Source organism: Ischnura elegans, chromosome 11 (genome assembly GCF_921293095.1).
Source record: "Ischnura elegans chromosome 11, ioIscEleg1.1, whole genome shotgun sequence".
Taxonomy (NCBI): domain Eukaryota; kingdom Metazoa; phylum Arthropoda; class Insecta; order Odonata; family Coenagrionidae; genus Ischnura; species Ischnura elegans.
Window position 1 is genome coordinate 102,682,891 of NC_060256.1, and position 27,089 is coordinate 102,709,979.

Sequence of the window (27,089 nt, forward strand, 5' to 3'; positions counted from 1 at the left end):
CTTAACATACTCCCGCTAAGATATATGTATTGTTATAAAGTGTTAAAAAAAATTTTTTGGCGTAGTGGATATAGCCCAAAAATTTTTGGGAGCTATGTGCTGTTTAATTCTCGCAGAGGTTTCTCGATCCCTATGCACAAGCCTAATTTAACGATGTATAAAAGGAGTTTTTTGTATATGGGACCAAAATTGTATAATATGCTACCAAATACAATTAAAGAGACAAATTGTTTTGGTAAATACAAAAGGTTGATACAGAAATGGATAATGACTTTTGAAGACATCGAAAAGCTATGGTAAAGGGTCGGTATATTGCAGAAAATACCCTAGGCATCATATGTGTTGTACATTATAAGTTGTATCTCATCTTAAGGTCAGCTCTGTTATTATATTATTGCGCACATGTTTTTTTTTCTCAAGGTATTGTGTATTTTGGTTGTATGTGTTATCATTTCCGCAATTTATGAAAATTGAAGTTAGCCCAAACACAGGCTTATTGCCTTATGGGCTACCTTACTTCCTTGAATGGATGTAATAGTCTGTAAATAATATGTATGCATGGAAGAATAAATTATTATTATTATTATAGAAACTAGGTCCCCTTGACGTCACGTTGGGTTGCATCGCATGGGCGCCAATGTGGCCTTTTTCAAATTCGGTTAAAATTCACCATTGCCATTCGTCTAAACCGGTATTTCTAAAACCAAATAATTTTTATATTATGAATACACTAATGGAGGGTAACGAATCGAGATCAATGGCTTTCGTTTTCTTTGATGAAGGAAACTACCCTAATGAAGCCTGAATCTGTTTCACTAAAGCGAAAATGACCCTCTAATTGAGGCTACAAGTGCAACGCCTTGTGTTTGGTCCGCGTTGATTTGATGATCAGAGTGAAATCATCGTAAACTGGAAGTTTTAATGCATTTCATCACTTTAAATTGCATTACTCTGTTTTTTTAATGGCATAAATGCCATTGAAACATTTCTTGTAGATAACATTGAGAACTGGGCGTGGAAAGTGCGCGTCGTTTTGGGTGGCATATCAAAGGATTTCCCAGAGTCCAAACGAAGGTCAGAGAGCCAAGGTCCTACCAAGTTAGTATGTAGATGCATAAAGTGCCGTACTTCTGTAATATTCTGTACTTATGCCGTAAATTTGGGCTACTTTGGCACACTTTTCATCAATTCCAAACAAATTTCTCTCTAAGAAGATAGTTTTCACTAAATTCAAGATGTGCTTACCTTTTTATAGTACTATAACATCTTATACTTTAGCTAACGATCACATTTTGGCTCAATGTTTTAAATATATATTTTTACGTAGCTTTTAATTTTTGGTCAATGTTACCCTCAGGGTAGGGTAATTTTGGCCCAAGATGTTTTTTCATTAGGAAATACATGCTACAAGGCTAGGGACAAAGAAGCACTTGCATATTTAAAAAAACATGTTATTTAATGAAAATAATTAACTTAAGTTAAACATACATATGTAAGGAGAAAAAATAATATCTTCAAGTTCTTTCAAAAATGATTTATCATTTCAAAATGAATCAATTAAAAAGAAACCTAATTTTTCAAGATTTGATGATTAAATAACTTTGCCAATATCATTCACTTATTAAATAACAAGTCCTTTTCTTTCGGCCACTGCCAAAGTTTTTTGGTCTGCGCCCTACAATCAACCATTGCTCCCTCCTCTGTCCCAGAGAGCACCAAACCTAGATGTAGGACACCGTTCCGTTGAGCAATTACAAATTTGCCATTTTCTATATATTTCTTCAATTCTTCCTTGCTCTCGATTGCATCTTCAGTATTTTCAATGCGGAAGCTTGAACTGGCTCTTCCACCGTCCACAAACATCAATACTTCTTCGCTTCGTCGTACTGTATCGCATCCCTTATGGACCATTTTCAGTCCATGATGTCCATAAAAGCTCTCCTTTCTTTATAGCATAAGGAATCGACGAGTCGTCATTGGAATTACCACAGAACATGACACTTCAGTCAGATTAAGTCGAACTCAGAAAAAACTCAGGGTACTTGCATCCTCTCTGACAAATCACTTTATTCCTTCCTGGATCATCCGACGTGCAAATTTCGTCGAAGTTATGAATTTTATCGGCCACGCACCCTTGACCCCCTCTCTAAGATTTCGTATGTAGTCTGTGATTACTTTTCCACCATTCTGAGCCCGATTTCTCTTAATATTTGATGACAACTTCAGCTGAGGGTGTCTCTTTCAGAAGGGCTTTAGCCATTCAAGGCATGCATGGAGCATTGCTACAAAGACATGGCACAGTATTTCCTTTCCTTGTGTGGTGGGATTCTACGTCGAATCTCAAATCAAGTTCTTCAAGCGGAAAACTATAATCGCGCGTTTTGTCGATACGACTGGCTAAAATGAAACACATGCATAGGATTATACCCAATTCACATTTCTCGCAAGCTATTAATGGAAACCTATAGCCTAAAGGTATTGGGTTTGTAAAAAAGGACCTATTTTGGCCCAAAAAATCTGGTTCAAAGTAGGGTGTATTTTATAGCCTACCGGAACTTATTTAAATAGATACGAAAATGATAAGACACATTGTGTTTCAGAGTTTTAACTACAGCACAATATAAGGCATGAAAAGTTGTTCTAAAAATTTACTTGCATTGCTCGTTCAAGAGGATATGCGTTTTTTGCACAACGAAGTTTGGGAGGATAAAATTAGACGTGATTTCACTTGTCAAAAAACTTGTGGGTTTACTACTTAGCAGTTCACAATCACGTAAACCATCAGGCAGCTTCAACGATACTACTCCCTAGCGGTACTACCCGGGATTATTTCATGTACGGCCACAAATACCGCTGTAGAGTATGCTTCATTTTATTTTATTTTTGGGCCAAAGAAGGACCCTAGGGACAAAGTAGCCCGTTGTTAAGGTATTATTTGAAATTACTTGGAAAATATACCTGGATCCATTTGGTAAATTTTTAGAGAACAATAGTGCGGTGTTTTGAGTGATGGAGGAAATTTCAGACTCCCTGGAGTCGAGCATTTGACCGTGGAAGCAACAGCAGCCATTTTAGAAGGTAGACGAGCATGCAGTGATATCTTTCAAATTAAAAAGCTGTAAATGTAATCCTTTCGACGTGAGGATCATTGAATCTATTTGCCTCGTAAGAAAGCATTAAAATTTTGAATTCCCGCCGACGACGAGCGCAATGGATCCAACGCAACGTGGTGAATGTCACTGAACAAGTGCGTGGCAGAGTAAGGGTTTACAGCGACTACATGTATGAGGATACATCATTATAATCTTATGATGGGAGTTTCGCCTTGCGGCCATCTTGAAAATAGGTAAACGAGCGCCAAATTAGAAAACTGAAACGTCATTACTGCAGAGTAAGTAAAGACATTATCAAGTCAGGATGAAGAGTCCGTTGGAAAATTTGAAAGAAAGAGAATAAGGGTAATCTACGCCTCAATTAGAGAAGGAGATATATTGAGAATTAGGGCGAACTTGGACATGAATGAAATAATGGAAGGGAAGAATATAGTTAAATCTCTTCGGCTGGCATAGTTGGGCCATACGTAGAAAGGATGGAAAAGGACATAATGCTAAAAAAAAATGAGGAGGGCGATTTTAAGGCAATTATGAACTTTATATCGTACGCTCTGAGTCACAGACTTGCTTGTAAGTACAGGGTGCGCCAGAGAAATTTACTTATTTGAAAGGTCAATAAAAACAAAAGTACTTCAGTTATTGTTTTAAATTTTTTAAATTGAGAATACAATATCCCAATTTTTTTTCATGCAGTCTTGAAAATGACATCGGATAAATGGCGACCCCCATAAAAAGAAATCGCATGGAGTCAAATCTGGAGAGCGTGCCGGCCATTGGAGATCGCCTCTGAGAGATATGGGGTTATTTGAAATCCCTGGTTTATGTCGACCGAACGCGGACCATAGCGCACCTCAAGAACGACATTCGCGACGCCATTGCCAACATACCGATTGATATGCTGCAAAGTAGAGTGGATACGAATTTCAAAAATCGACTTCATCGGTGTATGCGCAATGGGGGTAGCCATTTATCCGATGTCATTTTCAAGACAGCATGAAAAAAAATTGGAATATTGTATTCTCAAATAAAAAAAATTAAAACAATAACTGAAGTACTTTTGTTATTATTGACCTTTCAAATAAGTAAGTTTCTCTCGCGCACCCTGTACTTGAAAGGGCATCCCTTGGGGTAAGCTATTTTAAGCTAGTTAGGTATTTTAACCGGGGAGTGCTATGTTGGGTGTTATTGGAGATCGTGTTAACTTGGTTTACTGCTATTAGCTATCTCTCCAGTTATAAGTCAGGTTAGCTATTCGTAACTAAGGTAACGCCATGAATTACCAGAAACGAATCCATTTACGTATCCTTATCCGGGCTTTCAATATGTAAGGCACTTACTCATCCATTCGTGGCACCTGAATCATAAGCACAGGTAAATTATAACGCACCGTAGCATATACTTTCCAGACACCAGCTAACACTGATATCGAGGTATTATGAATTTTTCCGATCAACTTATAAAGTGCAAGATTTACCAGTATTTAAGAAAAACACACACCTAACTGGATTTCTCGGGAAGTTGAAAAAGCTGTATTTTTCCTTCATCCCGGAGTTATTTTTTTACAGTTAATATGAGAGCAACCAGCTAAACCGCTTCTTTTCCTTTCTGCCTTCTCCTCATTAATCTCACCATGGCAAAAGTATTACACCGGCTTTGAAAATTCTTTCAATCCGACACATAACTACGCTGGCGCATGCATCTTAATGCTTGTTCCCTTCTTAGTGACCGCAGTTTACCTATTAAGCACATGGCCGAATGCAAATTGAGCGATTATCGAATTTAGCGCCCTCTTTCCTCTCCATATTTACTTACTCTGTGACCAGAGTGTGGACTAGTAGTCTGACGTCACGACAGCCGGTTGCCATGGAGATTGCCATATTTTTTCCAAAGAAATACGATTTACATCAGTTTTTGCGATGAGGAATTTTTGAACCGTGAATTTCTGTTTCCCACGGCACCTATGATCCACATTATCACGACTGGAAATTTCACTTTGTTTTTATTTTGAGCCTGGTGATGACTTTCCAAACGTAAAAAGGTTTTTTTTTCGACCGGAGCATAGCAGCAGAGTTGTCGACTTCAGAAGAGAATTGGCATGCGGAAGGCACTGCCACGATTTCCCATGTTGGCCCAATCTGACGTAAATTAAAATAGAGGCTGCATGTATTATTACTGTGCCTGTAAACAAAATATAAAACACTTAGCTCTTCATTTACGCGAGACGAAGTCTACTCACCGATGTTCACGAGACGAATTTGTAACCTGACATAGCATATGCTATGAGAATCGGTACCCATTTATCTGTTCTAATTAAAGCATTGAGTTCTAAATTATAAATTGTGAGTAAATGTGCAGAGTAAATTCATTTTCATCGTATTTTTGCCCAAAAACTGAACAAGGTGCAAGCAGGGTGTTTTGACAGACTTGTAGTTCGACCGTTTCTCGTAGATGGTGCGGCTGACGCTTAATTTATCTTAAGTTCTAAATTAAAGTTTAAAATCCCCAGAATGGATATTATATAAACGAAAATCTATAGTCAATTTATGTAATAAAATCGAGTAGATTTATGGAGTGATTTTCATCATCATCACTGGTCAACAATCCTGGGATTGGTTTGACGCAGCTCTCCACTCAATTCTCCTATCAGATAATCCTTTCACACCTGCGTATTTCATCTACTTCACATACTTCTTTACTTGTTCCATATATTTTGTTCGAGGTCTTCCTTTCTCGTTCTTGCCTTCCACTTGTCCCTCGTCGATTGTCTTTATCAGGCCATCATGTCTCAAGATGTGGCCTATAAGGTTGTTCCGTCTTCTTGTTAAGGTTTTCAAGAAGCTTCTCTTCTCTCCTACTCTTCTTAGGACTTCCTCGTTACTAACTCGGTCGATCCATTTGATCTTCATCATTATTCTGTAGCACCACATTTCGAAAGCCTCTATCCTTGCATTCTCCGCTGCGGTCATTATCCATGCCTCACTTCCGTATAGGTGAATACTTCAAATGTACGTTCTTAAAAATTTTTTATTTGCTTCCATATTTAAGTTTCCCGTTGTAAGCAGGTCTCTCTTTTGGTGGAATGTTCTCTTCGCCTGGGCCATTCTGCTGATAATTTCTTTCTTACTTCTCCCGTCACTAGTTATCTTGCTTCCCAAATAACAGAATTCATCCACCTCTATCAGTTTTTGCTTCCCTATTTTAATGTTAGTCTTGACTTCTTCTCTTGTGCTACATACCAATATCTTGGTTTTCTTCGTGCTTATTTTCAGTTGATATCTACTCATTATCCTACCCATATTAACCAGAATATTTTTCAAATCCTTCTCTGTTTCTGCTATAGCGGGTATGTCATCGGCAAATCTTATGTTAGCATCTCTAACTCTTTCACCTCTTCAAGCTTATGCTTTCCTAGGTTGATGTTTGTCTCAGTTTCCTTTCTTTTGCTGCATACTAATATCTTAGTCTTCTTTTCGTTGATTTTAAGCTCATATCTGGCCATAGTTCTTTCGATATATGTCAAAGACTTCTTCAAATCCTTCTCCGTCTTGGCTATGAGTGTTTTGTTGTCAGCGTTGCATACTGCATTGCATAATATATAATTGCATACTAATTTTTTTCCATGGATATTCACTCCCAATGCCTTTTCTTTGATTTCATTAACGGCTTCTTAACTCAAACGTTGAAAATTACGGGTGACAATGTACAGCCTTGTCTCACTCCTTCCCTAAGTCTTGCTTCTTCACAGTTGGACCCTGATTTTATCACCGCTACTTGTGTTTTGTCGAAACTGTGGATAATTCTTCAGTCCTTGTAAAGAACCACCAATTCCTTTAAGGATTCCTAGCATTGTGCTTCTATCCACGTTGTCAAATGCCTTCTCTTAGTCCACGAACGCAGGGAGCGTTGCTTTGTTCTTTTTCATTCTCATCTCTATGAGCAATCTAAGGGCCAATATTGCTTCCCTTGTGCCTTAGTATCTTCGACGCATGTGTAGTTAGGCTTATGGTCCTAAAACCTTCGCAGTTGTCCGCTCTTTTCTTCTTAGGAATAGGGATTATAATGTTCCTCTCAAAGCCCTTTGGTATCTCACCAGTCGAATACATTTCACTAATGATTTTGTACAGCTGGATCAACGTCTTCTCTCCTGCATTTTTTATTAGCTCTGCGGAAATATCATAAATTCCAGACGCGTTATTTATTCTAAGGTCTCTTACAGCCGCATGAAATTCTGATCTTAAAATCGGGACTCCCATGTCATCGGGATCCACTTCCCTCTCGTTTTCGATAGCATTTGTTCGTAGGCTCTTTCCTTGGTACAAATCTTCCAATATTCCTTCCATCCCTTCCCTTTGTCTTCGTTTTCAATCATTATTTCTCCGTTTTTGTCCTCAAGGATATTAAATCTTACGCCTCTTTCTTTAAGGTGGTTCCTCACTATCCCATAGGTGGCATCTACTTTTCCATGTTTAAGACTGTGTTGTACGTCTTCAGAAATATTTTTCATCCACGTTTTGCGTCATATTTCGTTCCTTATTTTCTTGCTACAATTTTGTCCTTCCTCTGTTTTCGCAACCTTGTATTTTCTTCATTTTTTGATGAGATCTAATGCTTCCTGCGTGATCCAGTGCTTTTTCATAAAGACTCTTCTTTTACCCAAGAACTTCCTCAGCTACTGCCTGCAGACCACTTCTGATGGTTTTCCAACTCTCTTTCACTGGTTTATTGGTCGTATCCTCCCCTATTCTCTTTTCTAAAGCTTCTTCAAAATCCAGTTGATTCTGTGCCTCCTTTAATTTTTCAACCTGCCATATGTTTTTCACGGCTTTCTTCAATTTTTTTAAATTTAAGGTGGCATTTCATCATGACTAAGTTATGGTCACTATCGATATCTGCCCCTGGATAACTTTTGCAGTCCTTCACCTGGTTCCTGAATCTTTGTTTCACTAGAATGTAGTCGATTTGGAATCTTCTAAGGCCTCCCGGCATCTTCCACGTGTATCTTCGTGGGGGATTTTTGAATAAAGTGTTGGCAACCACTAGCCTGTGCTCAGTGCAGAATTCAAGTAGCCTTTCTCCTCTTTCATTTCGGTTACCTAGCACATATTTCCCTGTTATTATTCCGTCTTGACCTTCGCCGACGACGGCGTTCCAGTCACCGAAAATTATAAGATTTTCTTCCCCTCTTACCTGCTTGATAACTTCCGCTATATCTTGGTAGACATCTTCTACTTCTTCATCTTCATAATCTGACGCAGGCATGTAAACCTGCACTACTACAGTAGCTACGGGTTTAGTATCCATCTTCACCATTACTATCCTTTCATTAAACTGCAAGTAGCTTTTGACACGCATCCCGGCAATCTTTCTAAGCATTATGCTACTATACTCAATTATACTACTCAAGCATTACCATTTAGCGATCCTGTGTGTATCATTCTGTAGCTTCCACTCCAAAAGTCTCCTTCTTGGGGCCACTTCATTTCGCTGATGCCTATTACGTCGAGGTTGATTCTTCGCATCTCCACCTTCAAGTTCTCCAGACTACCGCAGGTACGAAGTGATCTGACGTTCCATGCTCCTATCCGTAACATTATATCACCTTTGACTGATGTATCCTCTCGAGTAATCCCCGTCCAGAGATCCGAATGGGGGACTAGTTTACCTCCGGAATATTTTACTCGAGAGAATTCCATCATGTCATAATATAAATTGAGTGGCGACTCCTCAGGGTGATTATGTAGTTTTTCCCCCTTGCCTTCCACATCGCAATACTATAGCCGTTAAGGTAAATGTTACCGCGCCCGTAGTGAAATGTGTGTCGCTGTACCGACCATTATAGTCTCCACCTTCGCACATGTAAAGAAGAGCAGTTGCCCACTCCCCCGGGTGATGAGAGGCATAATTGCTGGTGGTCCCCAGTCGCCAAGTCACGGTATCTTCACAGGTTTCGGTATCATTTAAATGGTCTACCTTACCTAAGGGTAGCTCAATACCCCCTCAGAACACCGCCGCTTTTTGTCCACGACTGCTTATTCGACGAGAGAACTCGCTTATCTCGCAGCCAACCTCTATATCTAAAGGTCGACCCACCATCCAAAACCCGGTGGACGCACTTGGTGGCTTTAACCTAGGCGCGAGGGAGTGATCTTATAACTTAATAATTCACTGTAATTGGTGGAAACTACAGCAACAGGTTCATCACCTTTGAGAAAAATGGCCGCTTTGCGGAAATTTCATTTTAAGATATAACTTTCTGTCTAATATGTGTGTTTCGTTTCGTTCTAATTAATATAAATACACCAAAGGATGAAGTTCGCCGTGAAAAAATATTTGACTTAGCCGGGATTCGAACTCGGATCTCCCGATTGCCGGTCAGGCGTGCTACCAGTTACACCACCAAGCCATCTTCTCAGAGCGAACTTCGGGATGGGTTTTACCGAACAAGATGTTGACGTCACAAGTCCACACTAATTAATATTCCAAAAATACTTCATTAAATCTATCAAACTGATGTGATAGGGAGTATTTTTGTTAAATTTACTTAAACTTTGATGTAAATCACTAAGCACTTGATTTATTTTACCAAATGCTCTTCATATATTTCATCAAACATTTTGATATTTCATAATTTTGTCAATTGTACGAAAGATTTTGGTAAAAATAACTGAATTAATTCAATACAATTCAGAGTTTGGTAACTTTTATCGAAGTTATGATTAATTTTACGAAGGTGCTTGATTTTTTGGTAAAATTATCATACTCTACTTTGTTATGCAAATTTGGTTTGATAGAATTTACTGACTGTTTCGTAATCTATCGAACGGTCTGTCCTTTCTCTTTTGTTTATACCTTTACCCATTTGCTGTTCAAAGATTCTTAAACAGGCCTTACATAAAAGATAGGTTGGTAGATATGATTTTGTTTTCATTATTTGTGAATGCGAAAACATTTTGATTTTGTTTACGTTCATTTTAGTGTTTATTTATGCTTTGAACTGCAATGTTATCCGTAAGCTTGTGCATAAAAGACAATGATTGAATTGCGTATTATCATGGATATTGAAAATGTTAGGAGATATTTGTGTATTTCGACACATTAAAACTTTAATTAGAGGTATTCCTGAGGTATGATCATTCGCGATCATGTTTAATAACATGTGATAAAAGTCGTCATACTAGATCCAATCCATGCTTAGGACCCAGCACGTTAAAGTCATATCTACATCGATGTAAAAAAGCTGCAAATGAAATTTTCTTGCCCATCTGCACTAGATATTGATATGGAATACCTACGTAATGCAATTGTGTTCATCAAGTATTCCTCTTAAGCTGACAATGGGAAACTGTAGTCACACCTTATTCACATTTCACAACAAAGCAGTGGCGGCTGGTGAACATTCATTTCGGGGGTTCAACCGGGAGGTGCGGGTAGTCTACCTTCCAACCATAGAGGGAGAATCCCAGGAAAATTTTATATTTTTAGAGCTTAAAAAACTATTTTAAAGCTATTTTGATCCCAATTTGGTTGCTTTGAAAAACATTTAGTTATTTGAAAATAAGTATCTACAATTATATTTTTATGCAATTAATTTAGTTTACTATGGATTGTCGTTTTATAAAAGTTGTACTACGGAAAAGGAAAAATAAGGAATGATATTATTTTATTTAAGTTTTTGTGAATTCACTAGCAGCCTACAAATGCTTGCATATTGAAATATTTTATGCTTAGTTTTTAATGGTAATAGAACCCCAGCATATTTAATTTGATGTACACACGATTTAGGCAATTGCAAATTCACAAACACCTATATGAGGCAGGCTCAATAGCGTCTCCCCCTGCTGAACGAATTTCTTCAAGAATATGTAGTTTGCAGATGTGCAGCATACAATCTAACAGGTCATTTTGAATTTCCTTGGACGTACCTTTAAAAACAGTGGCAACTTCCAGGTGTGATTTCAAAATAGTGTCTAATGTAGCTGAGAAATTCACTAATCCTTTGAAAATACCGGGGTTATTGGAGTCATCTCTTTCATTATAGCCACGCAAAGCTAGTTCAAACTCTCCACAAGATCGAATACCATCAATTATTTATGAAAGGACATACCGATTTTTCCTGACTTGGTCGTTATTTTTCTCAACATTAAGCCTAAAAGCTTCACTGAGTTGTTGCCTTATTTCAGTACGACCTAAGATGGATAAATCCAAGCAGGCATTCTTATGATACAAAGATGTTTCATGTTTTTTTTATTTTCTGGGTAAGATGACTCAAGTCTGAAACTCCAGTAGTTGTCCATGTTGTGTCCTTTCCTTTATAAAATAGAAGACACGGGAAGCAAAAGAATCTATTGGTTACTTCACATCCACAAACCCACGAATTTCTATCATACAGATGGGACTTGAATATACGAGTGTAGTTTTTGCCTCGAGAAATTTGCTGTAGACGAATGTCCAAAGGCGGCGTCGGTCTGCCTAGTGCTTTGATTGCACATTTTTGTTCAAGAGTTAGGGCACAAAAGTTACTACTAAGTAATGATGCAACACTGTTCATCCTTGACACGTTTCGAAGCACTAAGCCCACACTATACAGTCGCTCACAATCAACTGAAATAATTTACAATCCACGATGACACATTCAGTAGGGTGAAACACTAATCGTGATACTGACCAATACTGACTGACAGAGACGTAACTTAAAAATTGTAGTAAACAAATGAGTTGCAGCGATATCGTGCGCCAGCTGTTGACAGCGCTGTGCACACTTATCCGCGCGCATTAAAATCAGCTTCAAATATCGCCACTTGCGACGCTAACGAGCAACGGTATCCAGAGTCCTCTATTTATGAAGTGAGGGAGTGGTGCTGAGAATCCAATATAGAGGACTCTGACGAAGTGTAATATAGAGAAAGAGTAGCGTCGAGAACAGCCATTCAGAGGACTCTGAATACCGTTGCTTGTCAGCGCCTCGAGTGGCGATTTTTGAAGCTGATTTTAATGCGCGCGTAGCGAAAACAACTCTAGCGGCGGACATGAGAAACCTCTTGTAGTGCAGTTTACGGGAATTGGCAGACTCGTGAACCTCGGGAACGATCGGCTATTCTCGGGGACCCACCATTCGGACACGTTCGGTTACTCTCGGGAGAAGTCGGTTGTCGCTACACTGTCTTTGCAGCTCCGAGACCATGTTGTTCCGCCGCAAGCCCCCCTCCCTCCGCCAACCCCGCGCCTAAGTCAGGAGGTTCATCCTTCCTACTGAACTCAGCACAGCAGTCGACAATTGTAGAGCTCACGCGCGGTAACTTCAGCCCTGTTTCAACAATTTTGAAACGTATTTAATGAAAATTTCCAAGATAAATCTTACAATTCCGTTTCCGTTTAGGTAAATGTCAAAGCAGCAATTTATTTTGGGGGTTCACTGAACCAGTGAACCTATAGCACGAGCCGCCACTGCAACAAAGGTTGATTATTTACAATAATAGTATATCAGGACGTTTGTGTGAACTATCCTGGAGGTTTACCATGTTTACAAAATAAACATGGTAAACCTCCGGGATAAGATTTGGTATTTTGCTGTGCGACTCCAACGCAGCTGAGTTCTACATGCCTACCCTGTACTTTCATGGGGTTTCGAGGAAAGAATTTTGCCCCGCGGCGTATTTCCTGTCCCCGACCGAAGTGAGAAGGTTCGAAGTGCGGATTAGCCGGGGTTGTGAGGAAGAAGAATAAGGCTTTGTCAAACCTTCTTTCTCTTCTCACTCCCAAGGCGCCTTCAATGGTAAATTTGTGGTCAAACAAGGGTTTTCCCGAATTTCCCTTTCCACACCCTCATTGCCCTAAAGTAGCTTAATGCTAAGTGGGAGGCCATTTCTCGTCCTTACTTCGTGAAAGTACTAAGCAATGAAAGAGAACCCAGCTCTTTTGAAGGAACTTATATTATGTTATGGGTTTAACCTAATTGATAACTTATGCTTTTAATTTTCCCGGTCATTCACACATGCTCATACTCTGTTTCATGGATTTCTCGTTACCTAAAATGTTTCGTTTTCACACCCTTTATTCTTATCAAAACACCATCATATCTCCCTCTCTCATTTTCACCACCATTTTTTTTAATGCGACGGACTCAATTTTAGGAGATCCATAAGATGATGATGAAATTACATTGAAATTAACGCCACCTTATCTTCCCTTTACGACGTCTACAGAAATTCGGTATCTGATATCAAGTTATCCGTAATTCTCAGAACATGCTGTCATCAATGATTGGAAAAACTAAATTCTTACTTGCTAGTCCTCTGTCAGATCCTGATCATCTTCACTCTCTGACTCCATCTCTCCTTGGTCATCTATATGTAGGAGTCCTCTCACTTCCCCTGGTAGCCTCCGATGTCTCTTCGGCTCCAAAGGCATACCAGAGGAAAAGATTGGATCTGAAGTTAATAGCAGTCTTTGGAAGAGGTCGTCGTTGGTGGCAACTCTGGAGTGCTTCCTAGTGAACCTTTCACGAAACTTTCTCGTATCTTTATTCCGAGCCTCCATCGCCTCTCCGGACAGCTGACCCAAGGCAAAAATTGATTCTTTCGAAATTTCGCCCCCATGAAAGAGTACCTTATCGACAGTGATTGGCATATAATACCAGGGGTAGAGATCCACTTATAATTCTGCAGTCCTTATGCAGTACTGCGAAAACGCCTCGTTATTGAGTGGTAGACCGCTGGATATGGCCTTCAATATATTTGAAAAATGTTGAACTAGGTCATAGCTAACTCCTGGAATAAAAACATCGCAAAATCATTATTGAAAATTTAGCAATGAATTAGGCAATCGTGTGGTGTGATATAAGTGATACCAACCTATAAGTAGTTATTTATTTGATATGTATATATGGGGAATGAAAAAAACGCCTTGCGGTATTCCCATCATTTGTATTGCCTGATCCGGGTCTGAGCACATCAACAATTAAACCCATCCTTTCTCTAAAAGCTTTCCATATCTTTGTCTTTCTCTTAGGAAGTTGTTCTTTTAGATGACCACGAGCCTAAAGAGGAATTTCATCGAAATTTAGTGATAATTATTTATTCTTTTACATCTTTCAGATACTATGTTTTATCTAGAGTAATTTTAATGCATTCTAACCTGCCATTGTTTAAAATCCATACGATAGGCTATATGTAGGATGCATTAAAAAAATCTGATGTAACAATGCAGAGTTGACAAACCGAATGAGTACTTGTCTACATCAGTCGGTCGCCGTTTCATCGCATTGACGTCATTCATTTCGGAAGTTTTTGCTCCGCAGATGTAACATCTCATGCTTGCACAGTCAGTCAATGCATTACAAAACTAAGAGAGTATTTTTAAGGTTAATAATTTAAGCCATATATTATTTTACTGCATTAGAGATTGGAATTGGCCTTACTTTTCCGTTTATCATTGTTAATAGCAAATTGAATGCTACTGAATAACCCCTAAAATTCAATTTATTCAATCCATCAATATGTTCTTTTATTTAATCTCTCTCTGTTTTCGCAACTCCTCAAGTCTCTTTTAGCCACTGAAGGCGAATAGGCCGGCAAAATTTCGTAGAAGATTCTCGTGTCATAAAAACTCCCTCAGGGACCGAGTCGCATTGTGCTGTGAAGGCGGAGGGATTTGGCGGCTTGCAGTTTGAAAATGCAAAGAGAGTGGAAAGGGAAAACAGCCAACCCAACACCCTTACACAAAAGAGTGTATGAGGAACAAAACACCCTCATGTGCACTTAGGAATTGAAGGAGTTCATAATTACTCGGAAAATTCCGTGGAGTAACCGAAGAAAAGCATATCCATCACAGTTAGGCGTCTACAAACACATGCGCTGGATATAGTATCCCTCCATGATAATAAATATATGACATTTGGTTATCATTGAAAGCATGGATGTCTTGAGTAAGGCGAATACAGGACATTAAGGTCCTCAGAAATTCGTCAGTGCGGGGAGTCGGAGTTTCGAGGCCGCGCTGAGCCGAGCCGGGCCGCGAAACGCGATCGAAAATGGGAATTTTTTCTCAGGGTCGCAAACTTTTTCCGCAGATTTTTGCAGAATACTTTAAAATTATGTTTACTTAATACCCTGACAAAAAATCATGATATACATTTTTCTAAAACCAGAGATAATGACTACTTTATGTTAACTTTTGCCTAACAAAATGTCCGCCATTTTATGACCTAATGACCAATACTGCTTTCAAAATATCTTCGATATAGAAGCTTAGGAAATCCACAAAAGTGTTTTTTTCTTGAAAAAGGCAAATTTGAGGAATTTAGGTGCAAACAACTTCAACCATCACACGCAATCGATATTACCGGGGTCCGCCGCGTGGAGCCGGACCGCGACGCGCGGTCGAAAATTCGAATTTTCTCTCAGGGCCGCAATTTTTTCCCAAACCTTTTGCAGACAAACGTTTAAATATGTTTTCTTTGTATTATTACGAAATATCTCGACATACATATTTCTTATAAAAAAGATAATGACTGCTTTAAGTGAAATTTTGCTTGAAAAAAGCTTCCGCCGTTTTGATACATTACAGCACACAAATATCAACAAAAATGTCTGAAACTTATGCAAGGTACAGGCAAGAAACTATAATGACAGATGAACATGTTAAAAATTTCATGAAAATCCATCCACTGCTCTGCCATCTGCGTAACTTTTTACATTTTCGAAGAAAAATGATAAATGGCGTGTTTTTCGAAATTTCGTCATGTTTAAGCCTCTGTAACTCCGTAACGGCTGAGACTTAATAAAAACCATTTATGTATTTTGCCGTATTTGTGCCAAATTTCAATTGTCTACCTCAAAAAAAGCCATTTCGGACTTTTGTCCGGCGTTTTTCGATTTCCGACCACTGTGCGACGGTTCGAATTAACGTCAACGGCTGCAAGCTCAGTCAATCTGCATTCCTTGAAAGTTAAAGATCAGTTACCACGGTCTGCATTCTTCTCAAATAATCACACCCTCTTCCACCTCCTCGTTATTCGGGAGCAGCACTTCTGAGCTCTGGGTTGACATTTGGCCGGCCTAAGCCGTTTGAAGGTCTGACGAAACAGATTCAAGGTGCGGCAGTCGTTTAGATGAGGTATTGTATGATGGAAATGAGTTACAAAGGAATTTGTTTAGTGTTTCTCGTTACATTAACTGCAAAATGTGAAATTTTTTCAAGAGAGTAATGCGAGAGAGCAAATGGATTTTTACTCGCACCACCCGCTTAAGCTTCATTATCAAACATTGTGAAAATAGTTGTATTCAGTATTCGTCCCACGATTGCACTATCAAAGCTTAAAGTTCGTCCAAATGTTTTCAATTCAGTTCGCTTATAGTCATATTTGGCATTCCTCTTTTCCAGGATTTCATTGTGTGCAACTAAAATAGATATGTTAATATCAAAATGTTGAACGTAGAGAGTAGCGTCTAAAATTGTTACTGTTCCATCATTACCTGCTCCCATAATATAAAAAAATATGAAAGAAATAGTCTTATAACAGTATCTAATCGATTCATAGTTAACAGTGCGGGTTTCATATAACCGAAGTTTATTGCAGCCATCTTATCAATATTATTTGCTGTAATACTTACCCAAAATTTCGTAAATGTGGTTTGCTTGCATCTGTACCATAGTTAAATACATTTTCCTAGTAGCTTCTTTGATGGCAATTATCCTCTGATGATGTAACTAGTGTCCCATTGAAATAAACGTTACACTGTTTGAAGAGAGTGTAAAATATTTTCTGCTACTCCTGGTTGATTGGTAGCGGATTCATTGTAATCACTCCCGTCTTTTTTGCAGTTTCTCTCTCTGTCTAAGGTATATGATATTCAAATCCTTGTACGCTTCCCCAGAATCTTTGATCTGTAATTCAATAACCGATCGATTATATATCGAGTGTATTGGTTTGTAGCAGACTAGTCATTTTGCTAAAATGTTAGTCTGAATGGGTGAATTGGGCTGGAATCAAGCTAACTAACTCAGCATATACTTATTGTTAACCATTATCGTAAAAAATATCTCCTCCAACGACCTTCTTTCCTCTTTGCCTTCTCGTTTACTATCGCTTTTTTCTTACACTAGGTACTAGGTTTTATTTCATGAAACTTCGCTCGTTTTACGAGTTTCAACCCCCTCCTCTCATGTTTTGCAACTTTTACTCGGACTTGTGTGTTAAGTTCTGACCCGCTTCGTTTATTCATTTGAAATGGCTGTGGCATTTTTTAGTGTAACCCCCAAATTTCTGGTACCCCCCCAGAAATTCCTCCGTATTCCTTCGAACTTCCTCCGAACTTATCTGCAGAACTTCTCCCGCCAAGGACTTTGCGCGAAAAACCTCGTCACGTGGGGTTGTAAGATTTTACACTTTCCCGGCGAATAACATGTAAAACTTTTCGGGATACCGCGCGGGTAAGATTATATGAGAGCACCGACGTTTCGGGCACCGACTCGCTACCCATTCTCACGGCTACGACTTCTACGGCTGTCATGTGGGCAGTTATTCCCGAAATGACGTGGAAATTCCACAGCGAGCGAATTTTGAATCGACCTGAGGACCTAAATGTAAATGTTTGCCTATATTTTGCAGGCGGTGGTGTCACAAGGACTCCTCGTTCCTGTACATGTTGTTCGAGTACGTGTGCGGAGGTGAGCTGTTCTCGTACCTGCGGAATGCCGGCAGATTCAGCGCATCAACAGGTGACTTCTCAATTACACCATTAGAATTAAATTTTAAGGAACATTATCAGTGGTTTCTAAGAAAGCGAACTGGGAGTGCTATGGGACAACTTCTTGTGTATTAGTACCACTTGGGAGGTAGGCTTTTAATTTCGCTACCTTTCCTATTTTCAATTCTCTATCTCTCTTTGCGCGCCAGCCGACCGTCCATTGGTTATTTTTGACTGCCTCGAGAGTTTAGGTCTGCTCGGTGCATATATCTGGTTGAGGGGAAGGAGAGGCAAGTGAGTGGACAATACGCCTCTGGCTAAGCCATTGGACTCAGGCGGGTGATCGCCAGCATCGTAACCGAAGCAAGGTAGTTAGTAATTCAGGGTCCATGTCCTCGTCTACCGTTACTCCCGCTACTATCGTATTTTTCTGCCCCCGTCACCTTTCATCCTGTTTTTTTTTTTATTTCGTTCCAGGCAGAATTGCCCGCCATTTTATTTTCCGACGTGGCAGTTAAGGCCTCGAGTCAGTGCAGTATATGATGTAATTGGAAAATAATGTGAGACTTGGTGCTTTTCTGGAGCGCGATGCGAATGCATCTTCACGCGATTCCCACCAGGCGAGCTGTTCTATCAGAGCCGACGTTTCGATGGCTCACTCTGCCGTCTTCGTCCTCAGGGCGTTGAGTCAAGAATGTCCGAGTTTATTTATCTTGTTGAGTCTTTTTCGATTGCTCATCGTCGATCTTGTCCAACTTGTTTTTTTTCGTGATAATCTTGAGCACTCGTTTTCATGCATGGTTGATCGAGCGCTAATGCCCAAGGCATCAAAGGTCAGTGCAATTTAGGGTTTAATGAGGATTTTCCTACCAATCTATCTTTTTTTGACGACTCCGTTGGCGTATCCTCAATAGAATCCGTATCAGAAACATCCTCAGTGCTTAAGATTAAAATATCGTCATGTCTTAAAAGAATAATGTATCATTAACAACAATCTCATTACATGAAAAGAGAATCGATAGAGATTTAGTTTCCTGTGTTCTCTTTAATTCAGACTTGCTGCGATACTCGTCGTATCTTCTCTTCCTCTCCACTCGACGCGCCGACTTCTCTGACTCCTATCTCTCTATGCAGTGCTAGGTTAAGGATCTCATTATTTGGCAAGCCGAAGGCGCGTTATAGCTTTCCCGGTAAACCAATTCCACCCCAACCAGCCAGTTTACAATGCATTTCATATTATGCGCATTTGTCTATGATGTGGATGATTAGTTTTGTTGGTGCTAGCAGAAACTTAAAACCAATAATTTTATGGAAGTTTTTCAAAAAGAAAAATATTTTGAAAAATCTCTATAAGTGCTAGCTAAGGATCTTTAAAAGAGAGTGTCCCGGTCGCCTCTGTATTTTCAAGAGCACTTTATCCACATCATTTTGAATAACTTCCAGGGCATTTACCGCGGCAATATTAAACAACTGATCCAAATTTTCATTCAATTCCATGTCATTCTTTAGCTGTTGCGTAGCTATCCGCCAAAAATAAGTCTTGAATTTTAACAGCTCACTGCACAGTGCCTCTATTTTATATATTTCACTTATTTCTTGAATTCTTTCAGTTCTCGACATAATAGTCCGGAATGGGACCACGGACATCATCGTTAGTCTCGTATTGCCACACACTCCTTGTTTTAGGGTTAAGCGGTGGTGATAGAACACTTGCAGCACTTCGCGAATCAAAGGCAACTTATTTTTCGCGAAACAAGCGGCTACAGCTGTTGGGATGCCGATTAGGAATACTTAAATAGATTTGCGCGCGATAAACGACATTTTTTTTATCAATGGCGTTTCGACTCCGAAAGTTTTCTCTACGCCATTCAAAATGCGACTGCGATGAGGTTAAAGGAGGTGTGAAACACGCAAACTTGGGTAAGAAAACATACGCATACTTGTTTCTAGACATCATTCTTAATGGTTCCATCTATTCTGCTTAATCTCAACGATACAATCTCCTGACTTCATAACAATGTAAAGCAATGCATGTTTTTAAGTAACTCCTCCGCCGACTATCGTTGGGGAAGGGGGCAGTGAGGGGCGCAGTGCCTAACAGTTGAGCGTGAATGCGGCCTGCGAGCGACCAGCTCGCAGCAAGGGGTGTGACTCTAAGGGCTGTAGCTCGCGGAAAAGTATTGTATTCCTGGAAAACTGTTGAGGGGACGTTAAAATGGAGCGACTTTTGACCCTGAAGATGCATATTTGTGCGTTACCCCTGAAATTTATGTTAATAAAAAAAAGGGAAAATTTGATGTTATTGCATTTATGCTCTTTGAGCGACCTCTAAATGTTAAACAATTGAGCTGGAATTTTTAGGATGTAAATTCTGCACCTCATAGCATATTTTAAGAGGTAGAAATAAAAAATCCGAAAAAATAAGCGATACTACCCTAATGAGCCCGCAAAAGGCAGCAAGATAGGCCCTTAAGGTACGTTTTGAATCTTTGGTGTATGCTATGCTATATCACACTATTTAATTCAACACTCAACGACCGACCATGGTCTCAACACTTGGTGTCATTTTCAAGTTAATACAAGCAACACTCTGTCAGTATTAATACCCAGGCCAAGGTAGGAGGTGGGGGCATATGGAATTGGAGTGGGGGGGGGGGGGAACAGTTTGGGTGAACAAATGAATGAATGCCGATAACAGAAGACATGTAACAAGTGGAACGCGCGTGAAGGTCAGGGTTTTGACGTCATGGGGATGCTTAATTTTAGCGAAGGTGTGTCGGTACGAAATACAACATCATTACGAAGTCCATCCGGGCTATTGGCACTTTCGAATTTTTCCACAAAAGCAAAAGGCACAGCTGCTCCAGTGTCGATTATAGTATCTCGCTAGACATTCCAGCTACAGTAGCATGCACAAGAGGCACCGATTCCGACCATAGTGTCCACACTTCTGTCCGGACACTTCCCCCGACGACGTTCTTTTTTCCTGCGTCTGCAACTCGCGAATGAAAAACCCGTGTTTGGCCCCTTCTTCAATGATGGCCGACCAACACATCGGCCTCTCGGCGGCCCATCGGCGGAGGTGGAATGCCCTGGGAGGGCATTCCACCTCCGCCGCCAATTGTGACACCATTATGATTTTTCTTATGAGTAAAACGTCTTATTTTGACTGTTTATCACTTAATATTATAAAACAGAATTAAGACTTGAATCTGGTGGTCTATGATATGCGCAAGAAAAGAATTTCTTAGCGACGCCCTGAGTTGAGCACAAAACACTTTCCAACTCACTATCTGTAAAATTCTCGGCTCTGCTTGTGATTTTTTTCTGTTACTGCAATGAAAAATCCTCCTCCTGTTCATGTTTTTCGGTCCTTCCTCAATATTATACATGATCTCTCGGTCAGGAATTTCATCCGATAATCAACTTTCAGTTCCAATGATTGCATTGGCTTCTGTTTGTGAATTAGATGGTGGAAATAATCAAGTTTGATCTTAATACAACGGCAATTTGTAACGATGACCGATAAAGCTTCTTTTGTACGCAATTTTGTGACCTTTTATTCGAGGTCTTCGTTTTCCATCCTTGCCATTTACTTTTCCCTCGACGATTGTCTTCATCAGGCCATCATGTCTCATGATATTGTCGTCGTTGATTTACACGCGGCTATCATTGTCCATGCTTCACTTCCGTTGAGAAGCACACTCCAAATTTAAGTTTTGATAAATTGTTTCTTTGCTTCCAAGTTTAAATTTCCAGCTGGGCGTCGATTTTTCTTAATATATTATTGTGGAATACCTGGGTTATTCTTCCGATAATTCTTTCTTTCATCTTCCATCGCCAACTGTTCTGCTTCCCAAATAACGAATACCAAACTACCCAAACTCTGCTAAGTTTCACGGAAATACTAGAAAGAAATACAAATTAAAATTCAAATAAAAACACTTATCTAAACGCCAAGAAAAAATCTACTTCCCTGAGAGCTTACAAACCACAGCATGCGAACAAAATTCAAAATCGCCTCGTCAAAAGCATGTTTTAAATAATTGTACTCTGGGCGCGATTATCGCATTTATAGCAAAGCTGATTACGGTGAATTATATTCACACTCGCGCATAAGGAGTAGGGTGGACCATTTATTCCATGGGCTACCTCGCGCGTCGAAGATTTTAGTTTTTAGACGTCCGAAGGCTTCGCAACCACACTCCCCCGAATTCCTTTTGATGGATAAAAAAAGCATTGTGCGGAAATGGAAATACATGCCATCCCCTCTTGTAGCCTTTGCTAATGAGCGATGATAGTTGGGAAAAAAATGCGTATTTGTTTATGAATTTCATAATGGTGGTACGAGTTGTGTTTGATCCCTTAATTTCCGTCTTTTGCTTTTAACTGTTTAGAAGATTCATTTGAAAATCACCTAAGTACTAGAATCGGGTGTTTTTTCACAGAGGGATGCTGAAGCGTATCTCCGGGCATTTGAGACTGAAATCCGAATCCAATCCGCCACCCTCGCATTTCGTTCACGATGTGCAATCGTCTTCGTCTGCACGTCGAATTCTCCCCTTAAACTCGTGTGGTTACATACACTTGCATCGAACTATCCACAATTAAATGTGTATATGAGCCCAAGCAAAATAACAATAGGGTACTATCTCTGGAGCTGGGTCTTTAATATAACCTGTCACGCCTTCCCTCGGCCTATGATCCGATGGGACCGCCTACCATAGCTAATACCCGGCAGCTCTCGGCAGGCTCCGATCTCTTGAGTCGTGGGCTGACCTCATAGGAATTTCAATTTTATGGGCGCCAGGCAACCAGAGTTGCCTTCCTATGGACAGCACTGAAGGGAGGCTTCACACAATTGTCACACTTAACATGGCAATTAATTTATTGCAGATTTTAACAAACATAAAATTTCCTTTTAAACAAATACCAATAAATTACAATGCAGCATACATACAAGATACCATGAGAATATTGTCTTTTCTTCTGGTACCAAACTTGAAGATTCGAGACAGGAGAATGCTGGATCTCGGCTCATATCTACCAAAAGGCAGCCGGATCTCTGAGACAGGAGAATGCTGGATCTCGGCTCATATCTGCCAAAAGGCAGCCGAATCTCAGCTACGTATATCCAGGAAATCACCTGAGTGGTGTCCACAGCCCCAGAGTACTTGCCCTGGAGAGAACAAGAGATAGGATCGACCCATGTCTCAGCAACCGGCCAGAAACCAGTTAATTGCACCCAATGCTGTGCACTTGCAAAAATGAGGCTGATCCACTTACCGAAGAGCGTCGGGAGATACGGCTTAATATCCTTCGGGCGCTCTCTCTACACATAGGCTGGACACTCTCTGAGTCGACCACTGTCGACCGGTCTCCTGTCTACTCTCTCTCCGTCTGTCCTCCGTTTCCCTGTCCTCACACACGCATATTCGCTCGCCTCTCTCACCTAGACTCGCTTCCTGGCTAACGCATGGTTACCTGGGCTCTCCCGGCCAGCCCACCGACCTATCCAGGAGGGGAGGGGGGTTTGGTGGGAGGTGGGTGTGTAGGTAGGGGAAGGATTATTTGGGAAGGGGAGGGGTGGTTGCCTGAACCATGACTCCGCACACCCAGCGAAGGGAATACGGGGAGATGGGAGAGTGAGTCACCGTGGAACCGGCCGGTTAAGGCAAGCCCAGTAGAGTTTTCAGGGTGAACGTTACAAACCATCTACCTTGATTGAATTAGTATCATTACTGCAATATCATATTTTTGTAACTAATTATGTTGTCGTTTATTTAATCATAAAACACCGAAGTCTGAAGGAAATATTGAATTTCTTCTGAAATGAAATCTCACGGTCATTGGTTGAAACGTCACTCATTTGATTCAAATTGTTGAAAAACTAAAAGAAATGGCCTACCGTAGATTTGCTAGAAGTTTTCTGTTTGTCTAGTCTCTTAGCCCAGGAAATGAAGCACTTTGGCTTGCAATTTTTTCAAAATGGATGAATTTCCTTGAAACTTTGATAGCACGTAGGGAGTAGACCAAGGATCAAAATCTATATCATGCCGTCGGACGGTTTTACCATGGGGGTGGTTTCCACCCCATATCGGGGGTGGAAATGTTTTTAAAAATTTTGACCATAGAAAACTAATTATAACATATAAGCAGAACGCAGAAAATGTTCTTTGAATTTTTTATAACATTAATATTTTTCGAGTTATTCGCGATTTTAAGTTACAATTTTTCATCGAAAAAATCAACATTTTATTGTTTTTTCGTAAATAACTTGAAAAATACGCATTTATCAAAAAATTATAAATTTTATAGCATTGTAGCATATGAAACAACAAATAAAATGCTAAAGCTTCCTTGACAACCAGTATGAATCGAGGAACGGCTTGTTAATGTCTAGATTTTGTTTGTTAAAATCCATATTTTAGCTACTCAATGTCAAATAGAAAGAAAACTACACATTTTTTCGGGACAAAAAAAATTGTTTTTAGAAACCTTTATTTAGAAACATAAAAAATTCTTTAGCATTGTTGAAATTATTGCCTTCTAGATAGTGGTAACGTTATTTTAATATCAAAAACAAATACAATGAGAACTTCTTGTTCACACGAAACAGAATTGACTTCAACTGAGCACATGGTGTGAATCGCACAGCATGCTACAACCAACCATCGATATATCGATAGTGTCTAAGCAAACTATCGAATGTAGTTAATTTGCTTTTCAATACTTCCTCTCAAACTAACTACACACAAGTTAAATTTATTGCATCAACTAGACCCAGCATTTCACACAAAGTCTTAAATCGTGGCCCTGCCAATGGCTTAGTGAGAATGTCAGCCACTTGTTTCAAACCCTCGACATGTCCAATGTTCAATGTTCCATCACTGCACTTTTCCCGTACAAAATGGTATTTAACATCTATATGTTTTGATCTCTTATGAAACTCTGGGTTATTTGCAAGTTTTACAGCGCTCATATTATCAACTAGTAACTTTGGTGAGTCTTTTAAACATGTCACTTCAGAAAATAATCTTTTCAACCATACCAGTTCTTTAGCTACTTCACTTGCTGCCACATACTCAGCCTCAGTGGTGGATAATACAACACTTCTTTGCTTTTGACTAAACCAAGAAATGGCACCCCCTGAGTACATACAAACCACCCCAGTCCGTGAATGTCTAGTTTTTATATCACCACCATAGTCTGCATCACTGAATCCATGCAACACTTGCTATGGGGAATCAACTTTATACAACAATCCATAGTCAGCTGTGCCACGCAAATACCTGAATAATCTTTTCACATTTTTCCAGTCTTTGTTTGAGGGGCTCTCAAGGGATTGGGAGACAATACTCACGGCATAGGCTATATCAGGGCGTGTAGCCACCATTAGGAACATAAGGCTCCCTACAGCCTCACGATATGGTATACTGGCATCCAAGGGTTGATCCTCAGTGCCATCGTCACCACCAGAGGCACCAGGTTCGGCGGGTGTCGAGACAGCATTTGCATCAGCAAACCGGAACCTTCTTCGTGTATGAACCTTGGCTCACAAAAATTGAACCATTGCTTAGCTGCTGAATTCCCATCCCAAGGAAAGAACTAAGAGGGCCCATAGTGATTTTAAACTCCATCTTTAGATGCTCTAAAAACTCACTCATTTCCCCTTCATCTGTTCTAGCAATCAGCCCATCATCCACATAGATTACAATTAACAGTTTTTTGTCCATCCTATTCCTCACAAATAGGCAATAGTCAGCAGAGCTCCTCTTCATCCCCTGTTTTGCTAAAAATGCAACCAGTCTGTTATTGCAGCAGCGAGGCGCCTGTTTCAGTCCATATATGCTTCGATTTAAGCGACAAACTCGGTTTGTACCATCCTCATACCCCTGTGGTTGCTGCATGTACACTTCTTCTTTAAGTTTTCCATAAAGAAAAGCTGTTTTCACATCAAATTGTTGAAGCTTCAATCTTTCCTCAGCAGCCACACTAAGAACCGATCTTACAGTCTCGAATCTTGCCACTGGACTAAAAGTTTCTTCGTAGTCAATACCTAGGCGTTGAGTACAACCTTTCGCTACCAAACGTGCTTTGTAGCACTGGACTGCCCCATTGGCTGGATGGGGTTTCACACGAAAAACCCATTGATTATTTATGACCTTTTTTCCATTTGGTAAATCAACTAGAGTCCACACTTCATTCTCTTTCAAGGAGTTCATCTCATCTTCCATGGCACTCTTCCACAAGTCTCCATCTTCTGAATTTATCGCTTCACTAAAAGATGATGGAGATGTTGACTCTGCTGCCATGACATAGTCCTTCAGATATGCAGGCTGCTTTACTTGCCTTTTGGGACGCAGCTGGGGCATCTCTTCAATTTCAGATGGTTCTTCCTCTACTTCTGAGTCGTCCACGGATTCAAGATCTCCTACCTCCTGATTATTGTGTGGTTCAGTATTATTCTCATCCACATTTCTCTTCTCAGGATGATTACTGATTCTAAACTCTGACTTATTGGGAAAAACTTCTAGTGGTTTAAACAAAACATCTCGGCTCATTATTACTCTTTTTGAGTTTGGCAGCCGGCACCTATATCCATCCCTTTCATCGCAGTATCCTACAAATCTGGCATATGTTGATTTCTTGTCCCACTTCCTCCGGCGTTGCTTAGGAACATGTACATAGCATTCTGCACCAAACACTTCCAAGTGCTCTACATTAACAGGACCTTTTTTTAGCCATACTTCCAGAGGGGATTTTCCATATACCTTTGACGGACCCGTACGATTCAAGACAAAGCATGCTGTATTCACAGCTTCCGCCCATAGTCCTTTAGGAAGATTTTGTGCATGCAACATAGATCTTGCACTCTCCACTAAAGTTCTATTTTCACGTTCTGCCACTCCATTCTGTTCTGGAGTGTAGGGCATGGACATCCGTATCTTAATACCTTTCTTTTGAAGGATTCTTCTAACATGTGCATTGTTAAATTCAAGCCCACGATCACTCATAAAAGTTTTTATCTTGTTACCTTCATTGTCTGCCTCATTCAAAAATATTTCAAGGTAATGAGGAACCATATCTTTTGTCTTCAAAAAGAATACTCGGCGATAACTGGAAAAATCATCCTTCAGCAGTAAGAAGTACCTACTTCCTCCAAACGATGAGGTCTCCATCGGCCCACAGAGATCAGCGTGGATGATCTCACCAACGGTATCAGGTCTGCAGTCTCGAGTTTTGTAACTATCACGGTGCTGCTTTCCCATCACACATCCAACGCAGA

General features: G+C 40.0%; 1 protein-coding gene across 1 annotated transcript in view; it reads left to right on the forward strand.

The window, feature by feature from the left end:
- The window catches only part of LOC124167743 (cAMP-dependent protein kinase catalytic subunit 3), a 207,439-nt gene that overhangs the window by 83,255 nt on the left and 97,095 nt on the right, over window positions 1-27,089 (forward strand). Inside the window, exon 3 of the mRNA XM_046545755.1 lies at window positions 17,722-17,831. Coding sequence (XP_046401711.1) covers window positions 17,722-17,831 — 110 coding nt within the window. The remainder of the gene's footprint in view (window positions 1-17,721; window positions 17,832-27,089) is intronic.